At 41.1% G+C, this 23541-nt stretch overlaps 1 protein-coding gene across 1 annotated transcript; it reads left to right on the forward strand.

Moving 5' to 3' along the window:
* The first annotated feature begins 255 nt into the window (after positions 1–255).
* LOC130417024 (polyunsaturated fatty acid 5-lipoxygenase-like) lies at positions 256–19971 on the forward strand. Its single transcript, XM_056742365.1, has 17 exons — positions 256–355; positions 2045–2190; positions 4307–4490; positions 4596–4649; positions 6648–6846; positions 7091–7229; positions 7365–7527; positions 8422–8508; positions 9815–9987; positions 10104–10250; positions 10370–10573; positions 12025–12111; positions 17815–17984; positions 18120–18253; positions 18388–18488; positions 18583–18753; positions 19792–19971. Exons 1-17 carry the CDS (start codon positions 256–258, stop codon positions 19969–19971), a joined length of 2439 nt encoding a protein of 812 aa, XP_056598343.1.
* The last annotated feature ends 3570 nt before the right edge of the window (positions 19972–23541 follow it).

Genomic DNA, 23541 nt, shown 5'->3' on the forward strand with positions numbered 1-23541 from the left:
AAGCGCCATTTATAGCCGTAAAGCCGCCTAGTTGATAGGTCCCTAGCCTGAGTGATGGTCTCCACCACAGAGGGGGGAAGCCCACTCAGGATCTCCTCGTCCCATCCAGAGACCAAACATGGAGGTTCCAGAGGTCTGGCCTGGGATGCCATAATGTGCACTTCCCCTGAGAGAGCAGGTCCTCTGTCCGGGGAATTTGCCAGGGGGAGTTGTTGTCAAGAGCATTAGCTCTTAGAACCAAGTCCGGTTGGGCCAATGCCCCGCTACTGCATGCCCGTTGCACAGCAGGGAGGCGTCCGACGTAACCACGACGTGCTTTGTCACCTGCCCAAGAGGGACTCCACTCCGGAGAAAGGTAATGGAAGACCAGGGGGTTAGGGTGCGTCGGCAGAGAGGCGTAATCACCATATGCCTGCTGCCGGTGTGCCACGCTCTTTTCGGAACTCGACTCTGTAGCCAGTGTTAGAGCAGTCTCATGTGCATCAACCCGAGGGGTATTACCCCCACCGAGGACACCATTTACAACTGTTTCAGACAGTCTAACAGTGCCTGAGCGCGTTCTATGGACAGTTGTGCTGTCATGGTGACAGAGTTGAGTTCCATACCGAGAAAGTGGATGCTCTGCACTGGGGAGAGCTTGCTCTTGTCTCGGTTGACCTGGAATCCCAATCGATCTAGGTTCCTGAGCACAAGGTCCCTTCGTGTACACAACAGATCTTGCGAGTGTGCCAAGATAAGCCAGTTGTCGAGATAGTTCAGTACCCGCACGCCTCTCTCACTTTATGATTTTCGTAAAGACCCGTGGGGATAGACCGAAAGGGAGGACTCTGTACTGATACATCCTCTTCTGGGGTGCAGACTGGGTAGGGGGCACAGGAGCCGGAACGGTTGTCGAAGGGGGCCTGGGCGTTTGGGAGGCAGACGTCTTACGGGATCTTCGAGGCCTTTCGCTGTGAGGTAAAATGTGGCCTCCGTAATAGCTTCCGTCTGCCTCTTCACCGGCGAGAACTGCTGTGCGAAGTCCTCAACAGTGTCACCAAACAGCTCACCCTGCGATCTGTGCAAGATAGCAACAGGTCTCCCTCCGATGCTACGAGCGAGTACGAATCTTCATTACGCATCCATTCCGAATACGTGGCAGTGGATCCGGACGCTCTGCCACCATCGGTTGGGGGTGCCCCATGAGAGCTTCGCTGGTGGGTTTACACTCGCAGAAGTCCCCATATCACCAATGCTTTTAGCCATAGCGGACAGCAGGGTCGTAGCCACCGTAGACACGGCTCGGGTAGCAAACAAAAGGGGTGAATGGTTCCCATAGGAAGACAGCAACCCGTGACCGCAACGTCTGAATGACCATGCCGCCTTTCTTTTATAACTGTTATCCGTGGGTGGAAATCGGCATGCAAATTATATTAGCCAAATTTCATTGGCCTTTTCTAAAGTAGTCAGAGCTGATAGGTTCTCAAGGGCGACCTGCATCTGTCGGTTTGACACAACGTCGAAGAGACCGACAGAAAGGGAAATAAAGTTAAAATCTCTGAAACCAATTTAAGCATGGCTGAATAGTTCGGTTCATTCAAGTCAGGTTTTGTGACTTTTATAAAACGTCCCTCTGGACTATCTGTTTTCATTTCCCATAGACCCTTGTCTGGACTCATTTTCATGATTACATTCACCTTCGACTTCTTAAATGCTGTTTCTCTATCTATTTAAACACTGGTCAGTCATTCATTCTTTGCAAAGCCTTGTTTATGTCACTCTGCAATTCAGAGTGTTCTCTATCTGAATATCTTGCCTTGCTTCGATTATTTGCCTGCTTTCTCGATTACATCTTTCGATAAAGCTGCATTTGGATCCTCGCCTGTGTGTCTATATGCATTTTGTGAAATGTTCTTGATAAGTCTTATATTTTTTTCTGCTTGTGATTATGATATTTTATGTTTGTTTTTATTAGTGTGTTCTCTTATACACCTTGTGTGGTTTTAATGTTCTATAAAAATTAAAATTATAACGTATTGTATTGTTTATGTTTTCTTTCATGCAGCCACAAAGCAGTACAAGGTGTTGGTGTATACTAATGGTAAGAATACAAGCCGTTTTTCCCTGACACTGGTGGACTCAAACAATAAGACCAGTGAGGCAACCTATGTGAAAAAATCATGGACTGAGATGTTTTATGGATTGGGAAAGGTAAGAATTTGATTTGTTTAAAATGCAATTTATAAATATGTTTTTCACCGATCTTGTCTTGTTTGTGCACCTATACTATATACAGTATATAACAGAGCAGAAAATAATAATAGGCAACTATTCAAAGCCATGTTTTTTTCTGTAGCTCTGAACTCAAAATAGTCCGCCTCTGTGGAAATGTTTTAATGTGGGGGAATATAACTGTTAACATAGATCCTGGATACAGATATACTAAAGCAGACCGAAGGGACACATGTGAAAAAGGTCCAAGAAAAAAGCTGGAAACACTTAAAATAAAGCATAGACAGTTTTGGATTGTATGTAGGAAAATGAAGCCCACAACATGTAAATTCCTTAAAATGAATATTTGTTGCAAAGGAAATTATCACAAGAAGTACTATAGTTCTCAGTTCAATTATATTCAAATATTAACTGATGGATCAAAAAATCCAGACTATGGTACACCAGCAGTGGTTTACCTCCACCCCAAACAGATCATCTTTCAGTGTACAGCAGAAATAAATGGATTTTAATGGCAGACCCTTTTATCCAAAACTACTTTCATTACATGGTATTATTTGTAATCCCCTGGGCCCGAACCCATGACCTTGGTATTGCAAGTGCCATGCTTTAACCACTGAGCCACATGAAAGCTATCAGTTTATCTGATAGATAAATAGATGTGCGGTGTATTGTTTCAAAAATATTTTACTAAAATTCTGAACAACATCACCGGTCAACCGCAAGTGTGAGTTGATATAAACAAAAACAACATTTGAAATATGTTAACATTATGGCAGCAACAGAAAGGAAATACAATTATGATTACTAATTATGAAGAAGGTAACAAAATACAGTTTAATGTAGTAACATAAGCGCAGAACACAAGAGAGATATTTACAGAAATTCTTTACAAGTCTTTATCTACTCACATACAAACAAACCAATCGTATGAAAACACACGCACATGCGTTTCTCTCTTCTCAAGCCTGTTTCTAAAAAAGAGGCAATTTATACTCCGTCAGTCAGTAGCCGACTTTTCGAAAGCCGACAACTGAGATTGTCTCTGTGTGATCAAAATGTGCGCCTCAGGGATCTTCAACCGTGACCAAGATGTGCTCGCTAACGTTGCTCGTATCCAAAGACTCTAATTCTAAGATGTTCTTGTTTGGTGGTGCTGTCACCATGTTTATAATTTGGTGAAGATATCTCATTTCGTTTAAAAGTTATAAGCATCTACACTCAGAAGAGCAAAAAAAGAACACAAGCCAAACTGTTTTTTCACGTTTTTCAGCCACTTTCCATTCAAATTTTGACATATGGGTTGTGACGTCTTGTAAACCACTAAATGTTCTGTGTTTTCAATGATGGTTTCATCTCGATCCAAATAACAGTTGCAAAGTTATTCTCACTACAGGCCAAACCTAAGGCAAAACCCAGAATGTTTGGTTTCGTTGGACTCCGCAAGGAATCGAAGGACATGACTCCCATGAAAACTGTCAACCACAGACAAAGTTATAGGCCTGTAAATATATAACACCCCGCAACGAGACCAACTTTTAGATTTTTGGACAAACCGTTTGGAAGTTATAAGCAAAAATATAAATTTTTCGTAACTGCGGACCACTAGGTGGAGCTGCACCAAATCACAGCATGTTACCTCAGGTCGGGTTTGTGATGACATCTATAAAGTTTATTTATAACATGTAAAGTACATATATAATTTTTTTAGTTTTCATGTTGCTTTTGAGTTTAAGCCAACTAATTTAATTGAATATGATGTGGTAAAAATAAGGTCTGGCAAATGAAGGCCATTGGCAAAATTAATTTTTTTTGCTGTAAACTGTAAGAGGGCAAAAAGAGAAGGATAGTGAAGAGACATAGTAATAATGCAAATAGATGGAGAAACTGAGATTCCTGCCTTTATTAGAGACCAGAATATGTTCGGCCCCCTCCCTCCATATATTCGGTGATCATTTCCTAAGAAGATTCGAAGCTCAAATGTGGCAAAAGAATGATACATTCCTCTTTATTAATGCCTGTGTGAGAGATGTTTTTTTTGTTTCCCATACAGCATACAGCATGTGTAGGTATAATAAAATATGTTTTTTTAAAGGAGATCACTATTTACATCAATGTAGAGAAAGACCTGGGAGACATTGTGAAGGTGAAAATAGAAAAGTACGATGCTCCATGGTTTTGTAGTTATGTCAGAGTGAAATCTCCCTCTGGAAAGTCCTTTGAGTTCCCCTGTTATAGCTGGTTAGAAAAGAAGGAAGGGGTGATCAGAGAGGGCAGTGGTATGTACAGACTCACTTTGTTCATTATCCAGTTGTTAATCAAGCATTATTGTTGTTGGTTTGTGTTTGTGTGTGTTTTATGTATTTCTTTGTGTGTTCGCTTAGCTCGATTGCCTCAGGATGACAGCGACATTTTTAAAGAGGAAAGAAAAGAAGAACGTAAATCTAGAAAGAAAACATTCAGGTTTGATGAAACAGTTACAGTCTTAAACAACACATATTTCTATTTTTTCTCTCTATAGATACTAGTGGTGGGACTAACGGCGTTAACGCAGTGAGACTCTTATCGTGCGATAAAAAAAATGTCGCCGTTAATCTATTCTCAAAGTTGGGTTGGGAGCTGGGTCTATACTACGCAAGCTGTGATGACTTTCACCTTAATATTTTAGCGCGGATGTATACCAGTTTAACTGCACTGTACGGGGCGAGAACGAGATTTGGGCTTCATTCGCGCGATTCGCGCCCCAAGTAGGTCTATTGCCTCTTTGCATTAACACATAAATCACTTGCGCTTGACGCGACATTCGCGTTTGGTCTGAACACAACATAGGTTACTGTGAAATTACCTCATCAAACGTGACGTGCTAACATGGATGCAGCTATGAAGCCGCTGGGTTGCTTAAGGGAAAATTTATTTTTAAGAAGCTTCCCAATAGAAACATCGACAAGACTAAGGTTGTTTGCACCTTGTGCAATGCGGGATTGGTTTAAAAAAAAACACTTTCTCTCAACAGGTAGTGGTCTAGCTTTAGTTGAAACCAGTAACTTTGTATTGAGATCTAATGTATTATGGCTCCTGTATGACACATCTCTTGTTGCTCCCTAACTCTTTGTAAGTTGCTTTGGATAAAAGCGTCTGCTAAATGACTAAATGTAAATGTACTGTAGGAGCTCTTCCAGTTTCAAGTACCACCTAAACACAAAGCATCCCTTAGCTAATGTGGAAGTAAACACAAGTACATCTTATTGAACATAACTTATTTTCATCCCCAATTATCATAGTAGAACAGCTTTCTCAAGCAGTTTGTGATGCATTTTGAAAACAGGAAAACATTTAACAATTTAAAAACCACAAATTCGCTGATATGCTAGCCGAAAAAAGGTATGTTTTGAGTGAAGATTTAAAAACACTCAAAGAGGCTGCATTTCTTAACTCTGAGGGTCGAGAATTCTAGAGTTTGAGAGCCATAGAAGAGAAAGCTTGATCACCCATAGACCGCAAATGTGTAGAGGGAACCAAGACCTGTAACAAGCTGGCTTCAGAGGAGCAAAGATTACAACTTGGGGTGTAAAAGGTTTACAGATCAACCAGACATTGTGGTTCTAAACCACACAAGGCCTTATACTGTAAGTGAGCATGAGAACTTACAAAACCTATCAGGGAGCTAGTGCAAGGACGCTAGTGTGCTCCCTTGACCTTCCCTTGTCGGTAAAAAAACAAATGTATTAATCAGTCTCCCTGTCATGGAAATGGTAACATGGGGAGCAGGTTTAACCGTATTCTGAATATGTGGATGAAATGTTAAATTATCCTCGACTATAACCCCCAAATTATTTTCAAATTTCTGTTTTCAAACTCCGTTACAGAGCCATCCATCTTTAGGGTTGCGGCATATGCTTTACGAATTTGCTGGGTTGAGCCGAAGTTTTGTTAATATTTAGACACATAGAATTTAGAGACACACATTCTTTTTAAATGTCTATTAATCGAAGTATCCCGATAAAAACTGATGAATTCAGTTTTGCTTTTTAAGAATAAATTATGTTTAAAGCGGCCCTAACACACTTGGTTTCTGCCATCTCATATTAATCTTGAGTAAATATTGATTAGTATTGCATACTTCATATCTTCGAAGAGTATTTAGTTAGATCACATTTATAAAATATATATACAGCTTTACGATTGTTATCGAAAACATACGGCGTGAAACCTGTGCATATGCTGGTGTATCGAGCACAGAAATACTACGTAATATGCCCAACTAGTTTTTTGACAAGTTGACCATAAGTTTAACATTGTTAAGAAGTCAGAATGCATGAAACATCATTGCAGCACCCCTTTAAAAACGGTGTTCTTTTTGGACCCAGCCACCACATTGTCTGCTTCTGCTCCGCGGCGGAGATATGGGGATCCACATGGACATTAATCCGTTGCAGAAAATGCCGCGGACCACCCAGGCCCCGTCACGCTCACCTACCCAGTTTCCGAGCTGCAGTTGAGCTCAGGAGGAGTCAGACGCAGAGATGTCAGCCATGCCTTCCCAAGCCGATGTGTGCTCTGGGTTGCACGCAGTGCTCGCAGCTGGATTCTTGGTACCTGTATACGGAGTGCGGTGGCAAGGCGTGCTCCACCCTGGTACCTTTTTTGCCGGAGGTGCTTGAAGAGCTCACGATTTGCCTCCTTTTCGGCGTGTACACGTCAGATGAGCTCAGTCGCCCTGACTTCCCTCGACAGTGGGGCAGCTAAGGGCTATGTCGATGTACCCCAGGTCAAGCGTGCCGTCACAGTGCACCTGTGCACCCAGACCACCGCCACCTGGAGGGACATAGCAAGGCTCCCTTTCCAAGGCTATGTACGTTTTTATCTCTGGTGTCGAAAGCTTACACTGGTGTGGGTCAAGCTGCTTCCCCGCTTCATACCATGACCAGGCATTGAAGAAACTGGACAAGGAGAGGCACGACCCAGCAGTTATGCAGGAACTGCACACCCCCACTGACCTCGCTCTCCGGGCGACCAAGGTGACAGCGCGGGTTGAGTTGAACGATTTTCACTCAGGTGGTCCAGGATTGCAACCTTTAGCTTTACCTTGCGCAGATGCGAGATGCAGAGAAAGTCCGCCTGAAGGATGCATTCTTTCATGTCTCGATTCTCAGATGGCACAAACTGTTTCTTCGGTTGCCTTCGTGGGTCGACCATACCACTACAAGGTCCTGCCCTTCGGTCTGGCACTGTCTCTCCGTGCCTTTACTATGGTCGCGGAGGCTGCTCGCGCTCCCCTCAGGGAGCAGGGCATGCGTATCCTCAACTATCTCCTAGGTATATTGCGTCCTTGACTGCATTCTTGCCACTCGGGTTAATGCATATGAAACCGCTCAGTATTGGCTTCAGAGTTGAGTTCCTTGGAGAGTATGGAACACCGGCCCAAGGCACATTCACAACACATCTCACTCCAACGTGGTGCTGAGATCCAGGCCTGGCTACGTGCGCAAAGTTCCCACCAGTCCCTTCAGAGATCAGGTGGTGAACTTGCAGGCACTCACCTCTGGGCAGGAAGACCCAACCCCTTCCGTGTTGTGTTCAGAGCGCGCCCTGCGCCTCTACTTGGACTGCACGCAGAGCTTCAGAAGCTCTGAGCAGCTATTTGTCTGTTTTGGAGGAAAGCAAAAGAGGAGCTCAGGGCTCCTCTCTGGCAGACATCTGCAGAGCAGCGGGTTGGGCTAAGCCCAATACATTCGCAAGGTTCTACAACCTTCATGTAGAGGCAGAGTCTGTTCACGTCTTGCACACCAGGTAGGACCGACGGATGTCCGGCTGGGCGTACACCTGCAAAGCGCCTTCTCCCCTTCATCAGGGGAGTCAGTGCGCTGCTGCAGCTTCACTACATCTTCCACGGATAAGTATAAGCATTCCATCCATCACTAAGCACATTTGAGCTCCACCCGGCTCGTATTCCAGGCCCAGTATAGGTGAATTTCCCTCACGAGGTGAACTCCTATACCTGAGCTAGTGCGCCACACGCAGTGACTTTCCTCCTTGGGTACTCCCGTATGACGTTCCTCATTCTTAGGTGGACTCCACCACTTCTGTGAACCCTTGGTTAGGGCCCCACACTACTACTCCCATTAGATATCCCCACTGGTGGGACCGTGTAGGTATTCCACATATATTCTCCTTACGGCAGATGTAGTCTCCGTATCATTCTCCCCTCAGGCGAGAGGGTAGCGCTTCCTAGTGTTCCTTACGGTGCCCCGCAGATGTTTCGCCTCTGGAGTGTCAAAGGCCACTGCCTCTACAGCCGTTAGTAAGAGCCTCTCGTCGTGATTCACACAATTGATGACTTACTACACCACTGGAAGGTTTTGAAACGCGTTGCGCTCACTTGTGACTCGCCCAGGCCGGATCAGTGTCGCTCAGCTGAAACTCATGACGGGGCACTATGGCGTTTTGTAAAGAAAAAACATTCTGTCGGTTCGACACAATGTCGAGAGTGTCTTGGTTATGAATGTAACCTCAGCTCCCTAATGGAGGGAACAAGACGTTGTGTCCTTCATGCCACAATGCTTTGCCGCCCTGTGCTGCGACCAAGAATGCCTCTAGGGTTCCTCAGCCCAAAGGTTAATGAATTGGCACGCCACCTTCTTTTTTATACCCATATGTACGGGGAGGAGACTGAGGATGCAGGATGATGCAAATGACGCAGGATGATGACCGCGGTTCGGACCCAAAAAATTATATGAACGCAGTCCAGCGGGGGCAGGGGGAGCAATTGAACTAGGGTTCGGACCAGGCAATCGGACTAAATGTGAAAGCGGCTAGTAAGACTACTGTAGAAATAACTGAACATGCATTTCAAGAAAGATTTTGCATCTTGCAATACCTGCATTTCCCTCAAAATATTCCCCCTTTAATTAGTATAAATTTGGGCAAGCCTTTCGGCGAAAGGATTCTTTTAAAGCCAAAGAAAATATGCTTTTCTAGATGCCCATTCTCAGATATAATTTTCCCTAAAATGGCAAGGCGACCAACAAACATCTTATTTACTAATTTATGATTTAAACTGGCCTTTAGATAATATGACCAAATAAATAAATAAAAATGCTTTACTTCATGGTAATTGTTGGTGTAGCTGTACAAGTAAAGGATGTCATTTTTTTGTTTAAGATGGACACGGAGCTACAAAGGCTTCCCTCTGAACCTAGATGCCAAACTGGATGAACTGCCTTTAGTCGTTCGGTTTGATGAAGAGAAAATAAAAGACTTTTACTGGAATCTCATAAATGTGTACGTTTGAGCAAATGTGTCATGGGCATAGCACTTGTTTTTATATAGTTTTTTCCCTTAATTTTACGGCATGTCTAAAATTATATATTTCAGAGGGTGGAAAAAATTCAATGACAAGCTTAAAAGTTGGTTTTGGTCCTGGAATAAATTGGAACATTTTGAAGAGATATTGGCAGATTGGAACATCGAGGAGACTCTTCTAGGTTTGAATAATTTCTATATCAATAACTATTGTGGGAAACTTAACAATTTGGGGGCATATTTTCCACAAGTGTAAAGCCTTTGACAGTTGACTGAAATTTCTTTTTTGAAAACTGGACAGTGAATTTGATTGAAGACTGGAATACCGATTACATGTTTGGCTATCAGTATTTGAATGGCTGCAATCCTGTCATGATCAGGAAATGTGTGGAACTTCCAAAGACATTTCCAGTCACACATGAGATGGTGGAGGGCTCTCTGCAGAGAGGTCTCACCTTACAACAGGAATTAGAGGTCAGAAACTCGTAAATAACTAGAACAGCTGGTCAGTTATCAATTCTAAGACTTGCTGGATCTAATTACAATGTGAAAAATTGTGTACACTAAATAAAATATATCTGTGTTTACAGAAAGGAAACATCTACATAGCTGATTATGAAATCTTGGATGGATTGACAGAAAATAAGATAAACCAAAACACCAAGTTCTATCTGACTGCACCCATCTGCCTACTGTACAACAACAGACTGGACCAAATTGTGCCAATTGCCATTCAGGTATGTGTCTCATAAAGAATCAGTGTGAACTGAAAAAACAAATGACTTAAAAGTTAATGTGAGGGAATTTGCTAAGAAGTATGTGTTGTTTGACCAAAATGTCTGCTTGGCTAAAACAGCTCAGTCAAAGACCAGGGGAAAGCAGTCCGATCTTTCTCCCAAATGATAAAGAACACGATTGGATGCTTGCCAAGATGTGGGTAAAGTCTTCCGACTTTATTGTACACCAGCTGGTCACACACCTTCTCAAGACACATCTGATATCAGAGGTTTTTGAAGTAGCCATGTACAGACAGCTGTCTCCAGTCCACCCAGTATACAAGGTATTTGTCTTTCCATACACAGTCAAGTGCCAACTGAATATTACTGAAGATTGTGTCACTCATCTTGTTTGATGATGATGCAGACAGGAATGCATGAACCATGGTGAAGAGATGTACCGTCAGTTTCTTAGGGAACAATTGTTTAACTGCATAACCTGAGATGTTCTCTTTCGAATGGAAACTTGTGCTGCAGGGTTTCCGAACTTGTCCTGGAGGACCCTCAGCCATGCACATTTTGTATGTCTTCCTTATTGGATGCACCCTATTCAAATCTTGCTGTCACTGCTAATGAATTCAATCGGGTGTGTTAGATGAGGGAGACATAAAGAATAGCTGTGTCTTGAAATGCAGCTGTGTCTTGAAATGCTTTGAAAGATGTAGCCTCCGCATTGGTACACATCTAATGTGTATGGCTGGTAGTCCTTCAGGACAGCTTTAAAAAATGAGAAACCCTGCCCTTGTGCACGCATTGGGGAATGAATACCCACTCCACCATGTTGAAGGGATGAGTGGCGTCTTTGGAATGTAATAACATTGATCAAGTGGAAGAGGTGCATCTGCATAATGATTCTTAAATTGATAGGAAGCACAGCAACATTCTTTTAGTTGAAAATAAGAGCTCTAAAACCTGAGACCTCAGCACAACCAAAAGAATTAAGCCCAGACTGCTAAATAGAGATTGAAGTGCAATGAGGCAGTACTGGTGAGCATAGAAGTTAAAGTGTTAAAGCGAATCTACCCAGACAGAGCTTATAAACAGATCTTTTAATTTATGAAGATCTTTGCTGTTCAGCCATTCAGCTCCCATATGAGCTAAATGTGTGTGCTCCATTTTATACATGACCTATGCACAGACAAGCAGTGTGCTGAACACAAGAAGTGTATGACATGCTCTGCACGTGCCCTTATTTGTAGTTGCACCAGTAGTCAAGTCACTTTTATTTCTACAACACATTTAAAAGCAACAGAGTTGCGCTAAGTTCTGTACATTTAAAACGGAACAGACAGCAAATCTTAATCAAACGCTAAATAAAATGTAAGAGCAGATTTAAACTTGCTAGTAAAGGGGCTAGCCTCACATTAATAGTTAAGCTATTCCAGAGCCTGGGAGCTGCAGCATGACCACCTTTTGTTTTGGAGCGACAATGATGGATAGTTTAAAGAGACTGCTTACCAGATCTGAGAGGCCTTTGAGGAGAGTAGGGAATAAGAAGATCACAGATATATGTTGGTGCCTCACTGGCTGTCACCGGTCAATGTCAAGTTCATTAAATTTGTGATTAGACTCATATTGGTCAAACCAGATGGATTCCCCAATGTTCTATCATGCACATGGAGCAAAAGTTCACATTCAAAAGGGAACCACTATTTTGTTTGAGGTTATGCTTTTCAAATAAATTTGTTTTTGTGATCTAATGCACACGCTTAAATAGATGTTTTGCTTATTACAGTTACTGATACCTCATGTCCGTTTCACAATTGCAATCAATACACGAGCCCGTGAAAAGCTCATCAGTGAAGACGGTTTCTTCAGCAAGGTACTTTAGATTTTTTAATCTAATTTAATATATTCACACATAAACAGCATTTTGTTGGGATCCAAAGCAATTTTGTTCATATGTGATTATATCTACAATGTCTTTGTCTGGCAAGCCATCATTTCTGTCCTTGATATACAGTAGATTTAAGGGTGAATTTCTGTGTTTTTGGACCTCGCTGAGATCAACAGCGTAAATTACATAAATTTGATTGATTTTAATTTGTTTCGGAATTGGGGGTGGGGGTTTGGGGATGTGCGCGTATAGTCATCATACAGCCGGCCAACAGGACCCTTTTTACGCTCTCTACATCATGCACACACTTATTTTTATGTACTCAAAAAAGCGCGTTGTGTCATTTATTATTAAGTGGGGAATTGAAAAGCGTTTTGTAACATATACAGAAAATCGCAATTTAGACGTCTATATGATATGCTTTACTATTATAAGGCCATTCCGCGATTTAATGGCTTGAAACGATACAAATGGCTGATCTTGTCACTTTTTATATGTAGAAGTCTCTACAGAATCCATACATTTAAAATGAACTAAAATAGCAAAATGCAGCCTTTGCAAATACCTTTATTACAGGTGGATTAATGAGGACAAACGCTTGTATAGAAGTCTCTTGAGGCCAGAGTATTCTTTAATTTTTGTGTTCAATTATTGTTAATGAATTCGTGCTGATTAAAATTAAATAAAAAGTAGGCCCAATGAAAACTACTCAAGATGGCATTAACAAATTTCACCCCTAATTTGACATTAGCATAAGATATTTGCACAAAGCATCAACCTATTTTATTAAATATTGTTTAGATGACTGTTAAACATTTTAACTGATATTTCCAAAATTGCCAGTCAGGATTGGGTATTCACAATAGTAGATTGCGGTTGGGCTAGGGTACGTGCAGTCTGCCTTCTTTTTAGTCCTTGGCTGTTCACAAATCTATATCAAAATAGCACTGAGATGCGTTTCCCCGGTGCATCTTGCAACCCAGAAAACATGAAAAGTAAGAACCCAGTAAGTTTGTTTTGGTGTGCCTTTCCCTCCAAGCATGTGAGAAATCCAGCCGTTCAGATTTCGTTCCGCTTGTGATTTCCAAAACCGATTTTATTGTAATGTCACCGCCCCTTATTTTACGCAGTTCCACTCACCGCGCTCCACCATTGTTGTTTTCACAAGCAACAGCGCTGTACGTGACGCCATGGCTAAAGTTTGTGGACAATACTCAGGAAGAGACAGGAGTGGATTATTTTATTTTTAGTGGAAATCATTCAGAAACCATCAGTAAAAACCTGAGTGTTTGCGCAAATCACTTCAAGCCGGAGTGCTTTTTCAATCTGGGACAGTATAAGCAGGATTAGCTTCAAAGTTGTTCCTTAAGATGGATTGAGACCGATTGAACGAGACAAAACTGCCGATGTGCTGGGGATGTGCTGTAACTCATTATCATTTAAAGAGACATGAACTAAAACGGGTTGCTGTGAGCAGAGCTGTTTTTGACGAGGCAAGAAGGGTTTTGTTTACACAGCCATTGAGGGTTTTTTAGCAAAAACCCTAATAAATCATACCCAACTTGTTGAAAGTGGTTGTCTGAGGAAACCTCTAAGGAGCCATTCGCCGGAAGTATGTGTTTTTCTTTGTCTTTGGTGTCTTATAAATTGCTCATGCGCAGATTAGACATGTGAAATTGCAAAAATTTAAATCTAGAAGCGAACTCTCACCCAGACCTGCCTGAAACACCTTGTGTTACCACACCCCTACAACTTGACGTCAGCTAGTGGAGTGATTTGACTAAAACCGCCCAAATCAACACGCAAGTAGTGTGAGCGGTCTCACTGTACCTTCGCTGGCGTAGCCATGTTGGGGAGACGATGTGTGTTTCGTTTTGGAACCCTGATGTTCTGAATATGGTCAGAGATGTTACATTTCCATGCAGTATTCCACCAATCACTACGCACTGGTTAACTGGCCAATCATAGCACACCTCATTTTTCAGCGCGTTTCAGAGAGGCGGAGCAAAGAGGAGATACAAACATGCACGGTATGTGGAAAAATACATAAAAGTTATTCACGTTATACTACCTGTATGCCAACCGCCAAAAGGCTCCGGCGGCCAACTTCCTTTCTCTTCTCTCTCTTCCGTGTCAGACTACCTGCAGACACCACCCAACTCGAAGCCAGTATCGCCGCCGCAGCCCGTGCTTCAATGCTTCAATTCAATTCAACATTATTTATATAGTGCTTTTCACAATGTGCATTGTTCCAAAGCAGCTTTACAGGAGCAAATAAGAAAAACTGAAAAACACAACACTGTGCATGTTGTTTATAGAACAAGCAAGATCATTCATGTGAGTGTAGTAGAACTGTAAACACCACTATCTACGTGGAAATTTAAATATTTTCATACCAAGAACACAACTTGTCATGTTATGTTATGTTATCCAAATGTACATCAGCTGTCAAACCAAAGGCTTAGGATTCTACTGAGGAAAAAGATTGAGCCTAAAAACTTCCGTTTAGCAGTTTTTGTTTTTGCATAAGTTTGATTGAAATATAAAAGTGTACATCTGCCAAAAAAAAAGAAAATTCTGTCACGAATGACTCAACCTCAAGTCGTTTTACAACCGTAAGACCTCTGTTTATCTTCAGAACACAAATTCTGCTTGCACATCAAGTGTCCAAGCACAATAAATGTGTGAACTATAGGCTAAACAAGCGTAATTCTTAGTTGTATGATAGACTTATTTTGTGTGTAATGTACCTGAACAGCCAAGTGACTGTGTATCCCACCTTATGTCCCCCACATTATGGGAACCCCTAATATAAATGACCCTTGCAAAGGCATACTGCCAGTTAGTGCAGCAGGTTGAGGCACGATACATTTGGCCTCTCATTTCAAAATTAAATAAAATATCCATGGTTAGATTTAGTGTGAAGTTTATTTTTATCCTACGAGACCTAATAAATCCAATTTCATCCATTTCTGAATTGCTTTTTTATAAATAAAACAGCTATCTCACATACTGAAATGAAGCAATCCGTATCCATCAATTTAGCATCAATACCATAGCCCAGCAGTTCTAAACCCCCGCTGCTCATATGTTCTACGTTTTTCTTATCCATCTTCATAGGTTTGTTCAATACAGCCGTAACTGTACTGCGAAGTGACCATCATTGGATATTCTGCGATGATTCCAATTTGTATGTCCCAGTGCATTCATATTGTTTTGCTACACACTAAAATGTTTGTGCTTTTCCATAACAAAAACAGTATTTAACTCTTGGAGAGACGCTTTCCTGCGGTGGGTCATAGCCAGACCTCGCACTCATGTGTTTGGTACCCAACCCTAAAAATGTCACATTTCTTTACATCATAAATAATATTTTTGGCAGCGCAGTGCATGATCGTCTGCAATGCCACTGCCCATATAACCAAAATGGCATGATCCCCATTTCTTAACACCTTTGTGACGATTTGACTGTGAGATTGGTAGTTGAATCAGGCTCCTCCTATACAAGCATCAAATCTTTGACTATTCAGGGTCACCCCTAATAAACATTACCAGTGCAAATAGAAAAGCTAATAGGACTGTGCCTTGTGGGGCTCCTGTTTTGGTTGATTATAATATGAAATCATTAATCACACAGCCTAAAGAACTGGGGTCAACATAGTACAATTATCATTGGGTGTTGGAATATCTTTCATGTAACTAAAAAAGATTTATCAAAACATGTGGTTGTATTGTATTAAAAGCTCTAGGAAATGAATTTGAAAAACCCTTACAGAGCTGGTGGTTGTTTCCAAATAACTGTAACAAGTTTAGCATAAAAAACTTCTACACCTTTTCTGTCAAATTGTAAAGGAAGGATCTTGGATGATTTACACCCTGTCGACTCGAATGACCAAGAACAGTCTATCTCTATATTTCATTATATGTGATGTCAAAAGCTATGGGCCTCAGATTGTGTTTTTCACATTATCAAAGAGGACAAGGAAAAAAATAGATTGAAGAGCTAAACATAACTGACAAGCACAGTCTGTTTTTAACAGTCGCCAGGAGTTTTAGGCTAAAACCACAACTGCACAGTTAAAGGATTTAGAGGAGTAGTGTCATGACAGAACACAGGATAGAAGCCATCAGCCACCAGCCACCAGTGAGGTGCGGAAGGGTGGGGAGAATGCTAGGAATACTGTGACAAAAACGTCAGGCTTGACACACAAGACAGGATGATAATAACAAGACTTCAATAGGTGAGCCGCAGCAACACCTAGGTCAGTCTGAACTCGCAAAATGCAACGGTCAGACAACGGACAAGAGACACTGAGGCATGATATAGGAAAACATAACAAGGGTAAATGGCTAGCAGGTGCAGGAGAAGTAATGAGCCAATTGAGAGATTGTAAAAAGGTGTGTATGCATGAGTGGAAAATCACCCTGTTGGGGAAACCTAAGAAAACACAGGGGCGAAGAGAGTGACGCAGACACTGAGCACGTGGTCAGCGAGTAACCAGCCCCGTGCTCAACAAAAACAACACACCCATGTGCAGAAGATGCAGAACAAGTAGAAGTTTATCCTATAGAGCTAATTTTTTCCCCTAGTTTTACACAAATGTAATATAAATCATAGGGGTCCACATGTGTCTGTGAAGTTTCAGCTCATAATACTCAACAGATCTTTTTCTATATCATGCTCTATATTCCCACTCTTGCATGTGAGGAAAAACTTTTTCCACTTTTCGCTGTTTTGGTGTGTGTCTCTTTAAGTGCAAGTGAACTGCTAGTCTCCGCCCCCTTTTCAGCAGAAAACATGCGGTGAGCCTGTGCTTCCATTGACAAAACAGCAAAGTATGGTCACATAAAGTGAACAAGAAACAAGGTCTTGTCTTTGAACACCAAACATAAGCACAGCTGTTTCCCTCGGGGCCATTCGCGAAGCCCCTTCGGTCCCTGTTGGTCGGGTCCCGACCGCATTCGGGAGAGAGAACCGTACACCCCATACACACAGTTTTCTGAACTGAAGATACTCGAGACAAACGCATCGCTATTTTCCGTGTCAAATGAACGTTACACAGGACAATCCCGTCGCATGTTTACACAGACATTGCTTTCTAATAGTGAACGGACAAACGTGTCACAGTGACATTTTATCTACTTTTAAGTTGCCGCAGGTAAAAAACACCGGTACTTAGAATGTCTTTATTTGCAGCTCTGCCTCGCTCAGTGTGGATGATTTCCATTGAAAACTTAATCAATCCATTGCTCTCTTGTCTAACGTGAGGATGGGAACATTTGGTCTCATTCACTAATAATTGTGTAGATTTTTTGTATATATATATGCACATTTGAACCTCCCAGGAAAACTTTCCGTGTAAGTCAAAACATGCGTAAGTACATGAATTTGTTCTTAACCTCGTGCTAATGTTATGACGCTTTACATACGCTGCTGGTATGAAAGGACAATAGCCACACTCTGATGACGCTCCGCCTATGCCCTGCTCACGCGTGCAGTATGAAACGGGTGTTAGATGCTGGAATGGCGTTAAGAACGAAACAACGACTGTATCTGCAAACATAATAACAGCCTGAATAAAACTTGATCTCAAAGATGGTGTCTTCAGTATGCTAAACATGTGCTTATGACCTAGTTCATATCTGAAAATATTAAGACAAAATATTTACTGAACTTTCTGTATCCAGACTAGTAGCATAAGTGCTGCTGGGATTGAGGAATTGATGGAAAGGGCAATGAAGACTCTTACCTACAAGTCCATGTGTTTCCCTGAGGCCATAATTGCTCGAGGAATGGAAAACACTCCCAAGTACTACTATAGAGATGATGGCATGAAGATCTGGGAGGCCATATACAGGTAGGTGGAAGGGTAACAACGGTTCAGATTCTGTACTACTAGTGAGAAAGTAAAAATTAGCCCAATGAACATGTTTGGCATCTAGAGCTTTTTTTCTTTCTTTCTTGATGCGTCATCTTGTGGATCTTCCTGTAGTTTTGTTGACCAGGTGATCAAGATCTACTATGACAGCGATGAGAAGGTTCAAAAAGATGTGGCGATTCAACATTTTGTTAAGAACGTTAACTTTGGGATGGAGGACTTCATCAGTGACAGGAAGGACCCTGAGGGTAAAAGTGAGTACAGGTTCAGCTTTAGCAGAATGTCAGTGTACTTTTGTCTGTGCTAGCATGTCTTTTCTTCTATGTTCTATATGCATGTTTGTGTGCATCAAATCACACAAGAAATTTATCACTGTTTACAGAGTTTCCACAGTCTCTGAAAACTCGTGAGGAGCTAGTTGAGTACCTCACTGCAGTAATATTCAATGCTTCAGCACAGCATGCCGCAGTCAACTTTGGACAGGTGAGATAACACACTTTAAGATCATTTGTAAGAGCATTAGAGAGGGCTGGGCATAATTCTGTATGATATCTAAAAGATTAATTTATGTTTCCAGTTTGAGTGGTATGGCTGGATTCCCAACAGTCCTTCCACTATGCGCAAGCCTCCTCCCCGAGAGAAGGACTCCGTGGATGTGAAACATATCATGAATACTTTGCCCGACCGTGATTGTTCCAGAACAGTTCTAGGGACAGTTTGGGCCCTCAGTCGGTTCCAGGAAAATGAGGTTTGACATATGATTGGTTTATCCATGTGAAATTGTACTGGATGTAATGGCAGTAGCCTTGTCTAAATCACGTGAAAAATAATAAACCTGTTACTAGCTGAGGGTACACAGCATCAACGTACAAGTTAAAAGCCCATAGGTTGTTTTTTAAAATGCATGTTGGCTCAAATACATTTAAAATTCTACTTATTGCTGTAGATTGTTTGCTTGCTTCACTCTCCAAACAGTGGTTACAGTTAAGGTACCATAGTAGAAAAAATACTGTATCATTTTCATTCTGTTGGGACACAATAGAAGATATTTTGAAACATTTAGGAAAGTAAACAGTTCTGAGGCCAGTTCGACTACTATTGTCATTGTTCCTACAATCAACGATGTGTTCGTAAAATACAGCATTTAGCTACATTATTAATTATGGCCACGCCCAAAATGGCCGACATGACAAAACTGGATTTCGTTTACCTCGGCATGACACCCCACATCTAACAAGGCCAACTTATTTATTTTGGGCCAAACCGAATCGAATAATTCAAAATTGTGGAACATTTTTCATCACGGAAAATGAAGCCGTATGGTGCATCAGGATTCAGAAAAAAAAGAAATTGTTTCTTCGGCGCACTGTCCAGAAGTTATGGGCAAAATGTATGTGACATTTTGGACCGTTGGTGGCGCTAAAGGTATTGAGATAGGAACTCTAAATTTGCTCGGGATAATGTTGGGGCTGTCCAGTATCTGTGTGCACAATTTCATGTCTTTCCTGCTAATGGTTCTATGGGCTGCCATATACTTCGATGGCGGATTAATAATAAGAAGAAAGCTAACGAAATACAATACGGGTCTCCCCCCCTTTGGGGCTGGGACCCGAATAATAATAATACAAAATAAAAGTTAAAGTGAAACAACAGTATGTAAAATAATTTTAATCCATCAACATCTCAACAGGTGTCTCATTTCAAAAGCACTTTCCAGAACTCAAATAAAGGACCAGTTTACCTTGTAAAATAATGACAAATTTTGATCCTTTTAATTTTTCCCCAGCGGTATTTAGGCATGTATCCAGATATGCACTTCACCGAGCAACCCGTGAAGGAAGCCATCATGACTTTCCGCCAAAAACTAGATGAGCTGACCGACAGCATCAAGCAAAGGAACAAAGGATTAACAATGAGTTATTGTTATTTGTCCCCAGACCAAATCCCCAACAGTGTTGCAATTTAAGAAAATGTTTTCAGACGTAACATTCGCGTTTACGGCCTGAATGCATGATTTAGAGAAGAACAGCTCTACTTACAATATGTAATTATTTGGCAAATCACAGAGCATTGTGCCATTTTTGGGAGATTTTTAGAAATTCTGTTTGATTCATGCTTATTGAAAGCGTAAAGTTAGGGATCTATTTTAGGGGTAATTGTTGGTCCAGCCCCTGCCAAGAAATCTGAACCGTTTGTTTTGTTATCGATTTTAAAGGTCACACAAACTTATGTTCTAATCCATTTATTGTCTTTTTATTATTTTCTTTATTCATATAAACTTGTATAATCACACATCCATACTATGGTATTAATCGACACATGTTTGGATTAATTTATATAGTGTTCATTACTCATGGTATATGGATTTTTTGTTTTAGATGAATGTTTACTTTTATTGATGTTTTATTTGACCTCGTTATAGTGACATCTTATATCTGTATTGATTTAGATGTTCTCATCTACACATGTTTTCAGTGGTTGTGTGAAGTATAGTAGATTGTTGAGGGAATAATAGATTTATCTTACAGTATATTCAAAATGCGGGAGGGTTTATATTGTGTTACCTTCGACGGTTAGCTTATATAGATTTGCTACTATGGGTGTGTAATATTTGTTCATGAATGGTGCCAAGGAATTGTTTCTATATTGTGTTTTAAACATTTCTGACTGCACTTCAAATGGTTGTTTCATTGGTTGTTTTATCCCCTGGGAGCTCTCATAATAAAAAAAGTAAAAAAAAAAGATGTATCACAATATTTGTTGTTGTTGTGTAAGGCTGGTGTAAAGGTGTACATACCAAAAGGTCACCACATCCTGAGAAACACAGAGCTTCCCCCAATACAATGAACTCCCCACAGAGTTTGTATCTCCATCACAGACAACACACAACAATGAATGATGATGATGACAAACTCACACCTTCATGTAATGAAATACAGGGGGAGAACCCAAATGCTGGCAGACACAGGGATGAAGCGGTTAAACAGATATTTAATATACAAAACAAGACAAAAAGGCAAAACAAAACCCGCGAGGGGGAAAACAGGACAAGATACTAATAAGCTGGAACAAGGACAAGGACTAACTAGACTAAACAAACACTTAATACAAACACTAAACTAGTCTTACTTAAACTCAAGGAAACGTGAACTTGGCAGACAAGGTAACTTTTACAACGAACAGCGAACAGCGTAGCATGCACGTATAGACAATGACCGACACAAGACAATGAAACATAAGGACTCTTTAAAGGGAACAAACACAGGATAATTGATAAGGACCAGGTGTAGGGCATGAAACACTGAGGGAAAGCTAATGAGACAAAAGGGCAGAAAACACTGACGAGACACGAAAAAGAGCATGACACGTCAAAATATAAACAAAGCCATGTCTTCCTCGCACAAAACCTAAGGCAATGCCATGACTCCACCGCTAGACCACGAATAAACATGACATGATGATGGAATCATGACACCTTATCATCTGTTCTCTTCTCTCCATCTCCTCTTTCTCTCCCACTAAGCTCAGAGCACCTCTTAGCTCACCTATAAACTGGGTATGACCAATCCCATATTCATATAAGAACAAAGAAACTTCATATGCATATTTAGTATCATTTGAAATCAGTAAGTTCTTTTGTTTGTCTATCATTTGTTAGTTCTAACAAAAAAAAGTGGTGTACTAAACTAAACAACCATAACCCCAATCTGTTTGTTAGTTTTTCTTGTAACATATGACAATTTTTTTCAGTTAAATATTTATGGATAATTCTTCACTTCCGCTTTGAATATTAAGTTATAGAATTGGAAAAAATAAGTTGTTGGAAAAAGGTTTGAAAAAAGAGTTCTATGCCAGCAGGCCTACCGTTGACCTCAATACAATATTTTACACAAAACCTCATATCTTTTAAACACATCACATATACAAGATAACAAAAAAGCCATATGAAACATTTTACAGAATACAGATGTAAATTTATTCATCACTGCCATCTCTGTGTCAATAATTTGATGGTGATGGAGATGGAGGTATAGTGGGTGGAGATGGTGGTCTAGTGGGTTAAACTATGCAACATGGGAATCTTATAATTTAATATAGTTCAGAGTAAAGCAAAAGAATCAAACATGTCAACAAATTTCACAATTATTATCAAACGTTGGAACCAAAATACAAATAATATCATTCAAAAAGGTTTTCCGTTTCATCTTTTCAACGTTAAAATAATGTTAACAATAACAGAGTGCCGGTGGGACGGAATCCGTGCATGCCTCGGCTACGTCACTTGGACTCCGCCATTGGGCCAGTGGGTGGTTGGTGGTTCTGCTCACATTTTTCACCACCTTACAGTTGTGTTCTCATGACAGTTGGTTTATTCTCATCATAAGGAAATATTTTTTTCATCTTGTTATAATTGTGACAGTGTGTTTATCTAGTTTTTTCTAATTTAGCTTCCAAGTTAGGCGTGGCCCGGCCAAAAAAAATTTCTGGAATTTATTTCATTAATGATATTGTGACGATGGTGTGGGCGTTTCAGAGTTAGGATACATAAGCAGCTTTATTACATATACATATATAGGTATTAATGTACTGCTCTGGAAGGCCGAACCTGTATCCTGTAAGCCATATATATATATATATATATATATATATGTGTGTGTGATTGAGTATTAAAATTGGTTCCAAAGTTTGGTTCCAAAATGAGACAACAAATTTTCACTTAAAATGTTTTCTTTTTATTATTGTGTATTCCAATTAATATCAATCAAACTGCAGCCCATTTCCCTTTCTGTCTGTCTCTCGACGTTGTGTCGAACCAACAGATGGGGTTCGCCCTTGAGAACCTATCAACTCTGGCTACTATAGAAGAGGCCAATGAAATTTGGCTAATGAAATTTCCATGATGGGCTCCCCCCTCGGAAATCCGGGTAAAGAAGGGAGACGGCGTGCTGCATCCATTCACCTTTTGTTCTTCAGAGCCATCGCTCATAACTTAAGAACTTAAAGTAAAAACTTTAAGTCAAATTGCCGGATCTACGACATGGAGCTGTGGATCATGCCTATCCTGCAGTGACCTTCCCCTGGGCGTCTTTGCAGTTCCAGGATGTTTTTTCCAAAAAGCCCTTTTCAGGGCTGGGCTATTTCTCCAGCACGCCATATCCCGCTGTACCTCATCGAGGAGGGGGACGGACAGGATACCTGGATCAAGTGTCTGGCATCCAGCACGCTGAAGCAGCGTTCTTAGACACATTTTACCCACACTGCGAGTAGATGGTCATTCAGACTTTGAGGTCACGGGTGGCTGTCTTCCTCTAGGAACTAGTCACCACTTCGTTTGCTACTCAGGCTGTGACGTCCCCGATGTCCGCTAGTGCTAGCAGCGTTAGTGAAATGGGGACCTCTGTGAGCGTATACCCGCAAGCCAAGTGCTCGCGGGCCGCTTGCACCCCGCCTCGCTCTTCTGATCGTTCCCAAACCGACGGTGGCAAACTGTCCAGATCCTTAGCCACATATTCGGAAACGATGCGTGACGATGATG

The sequence above is a fragment of the Triplophysa dalaica genome, unplaced genomic scaffold (assembly GCF_015846415.1).
Source record: "Triplophysa dalaica isolate WHDGS20190420 unplaced genomic scaffold, ASM1584641v1 Contig9, whole genome shotgun sequence".
Lineage (NCBI taxonomy): Eukaryota > Metazoa > Chordata > Actinopteri > Cypriniformes > Nemacheilidae > Triplophysa > Triplophysa dalaica.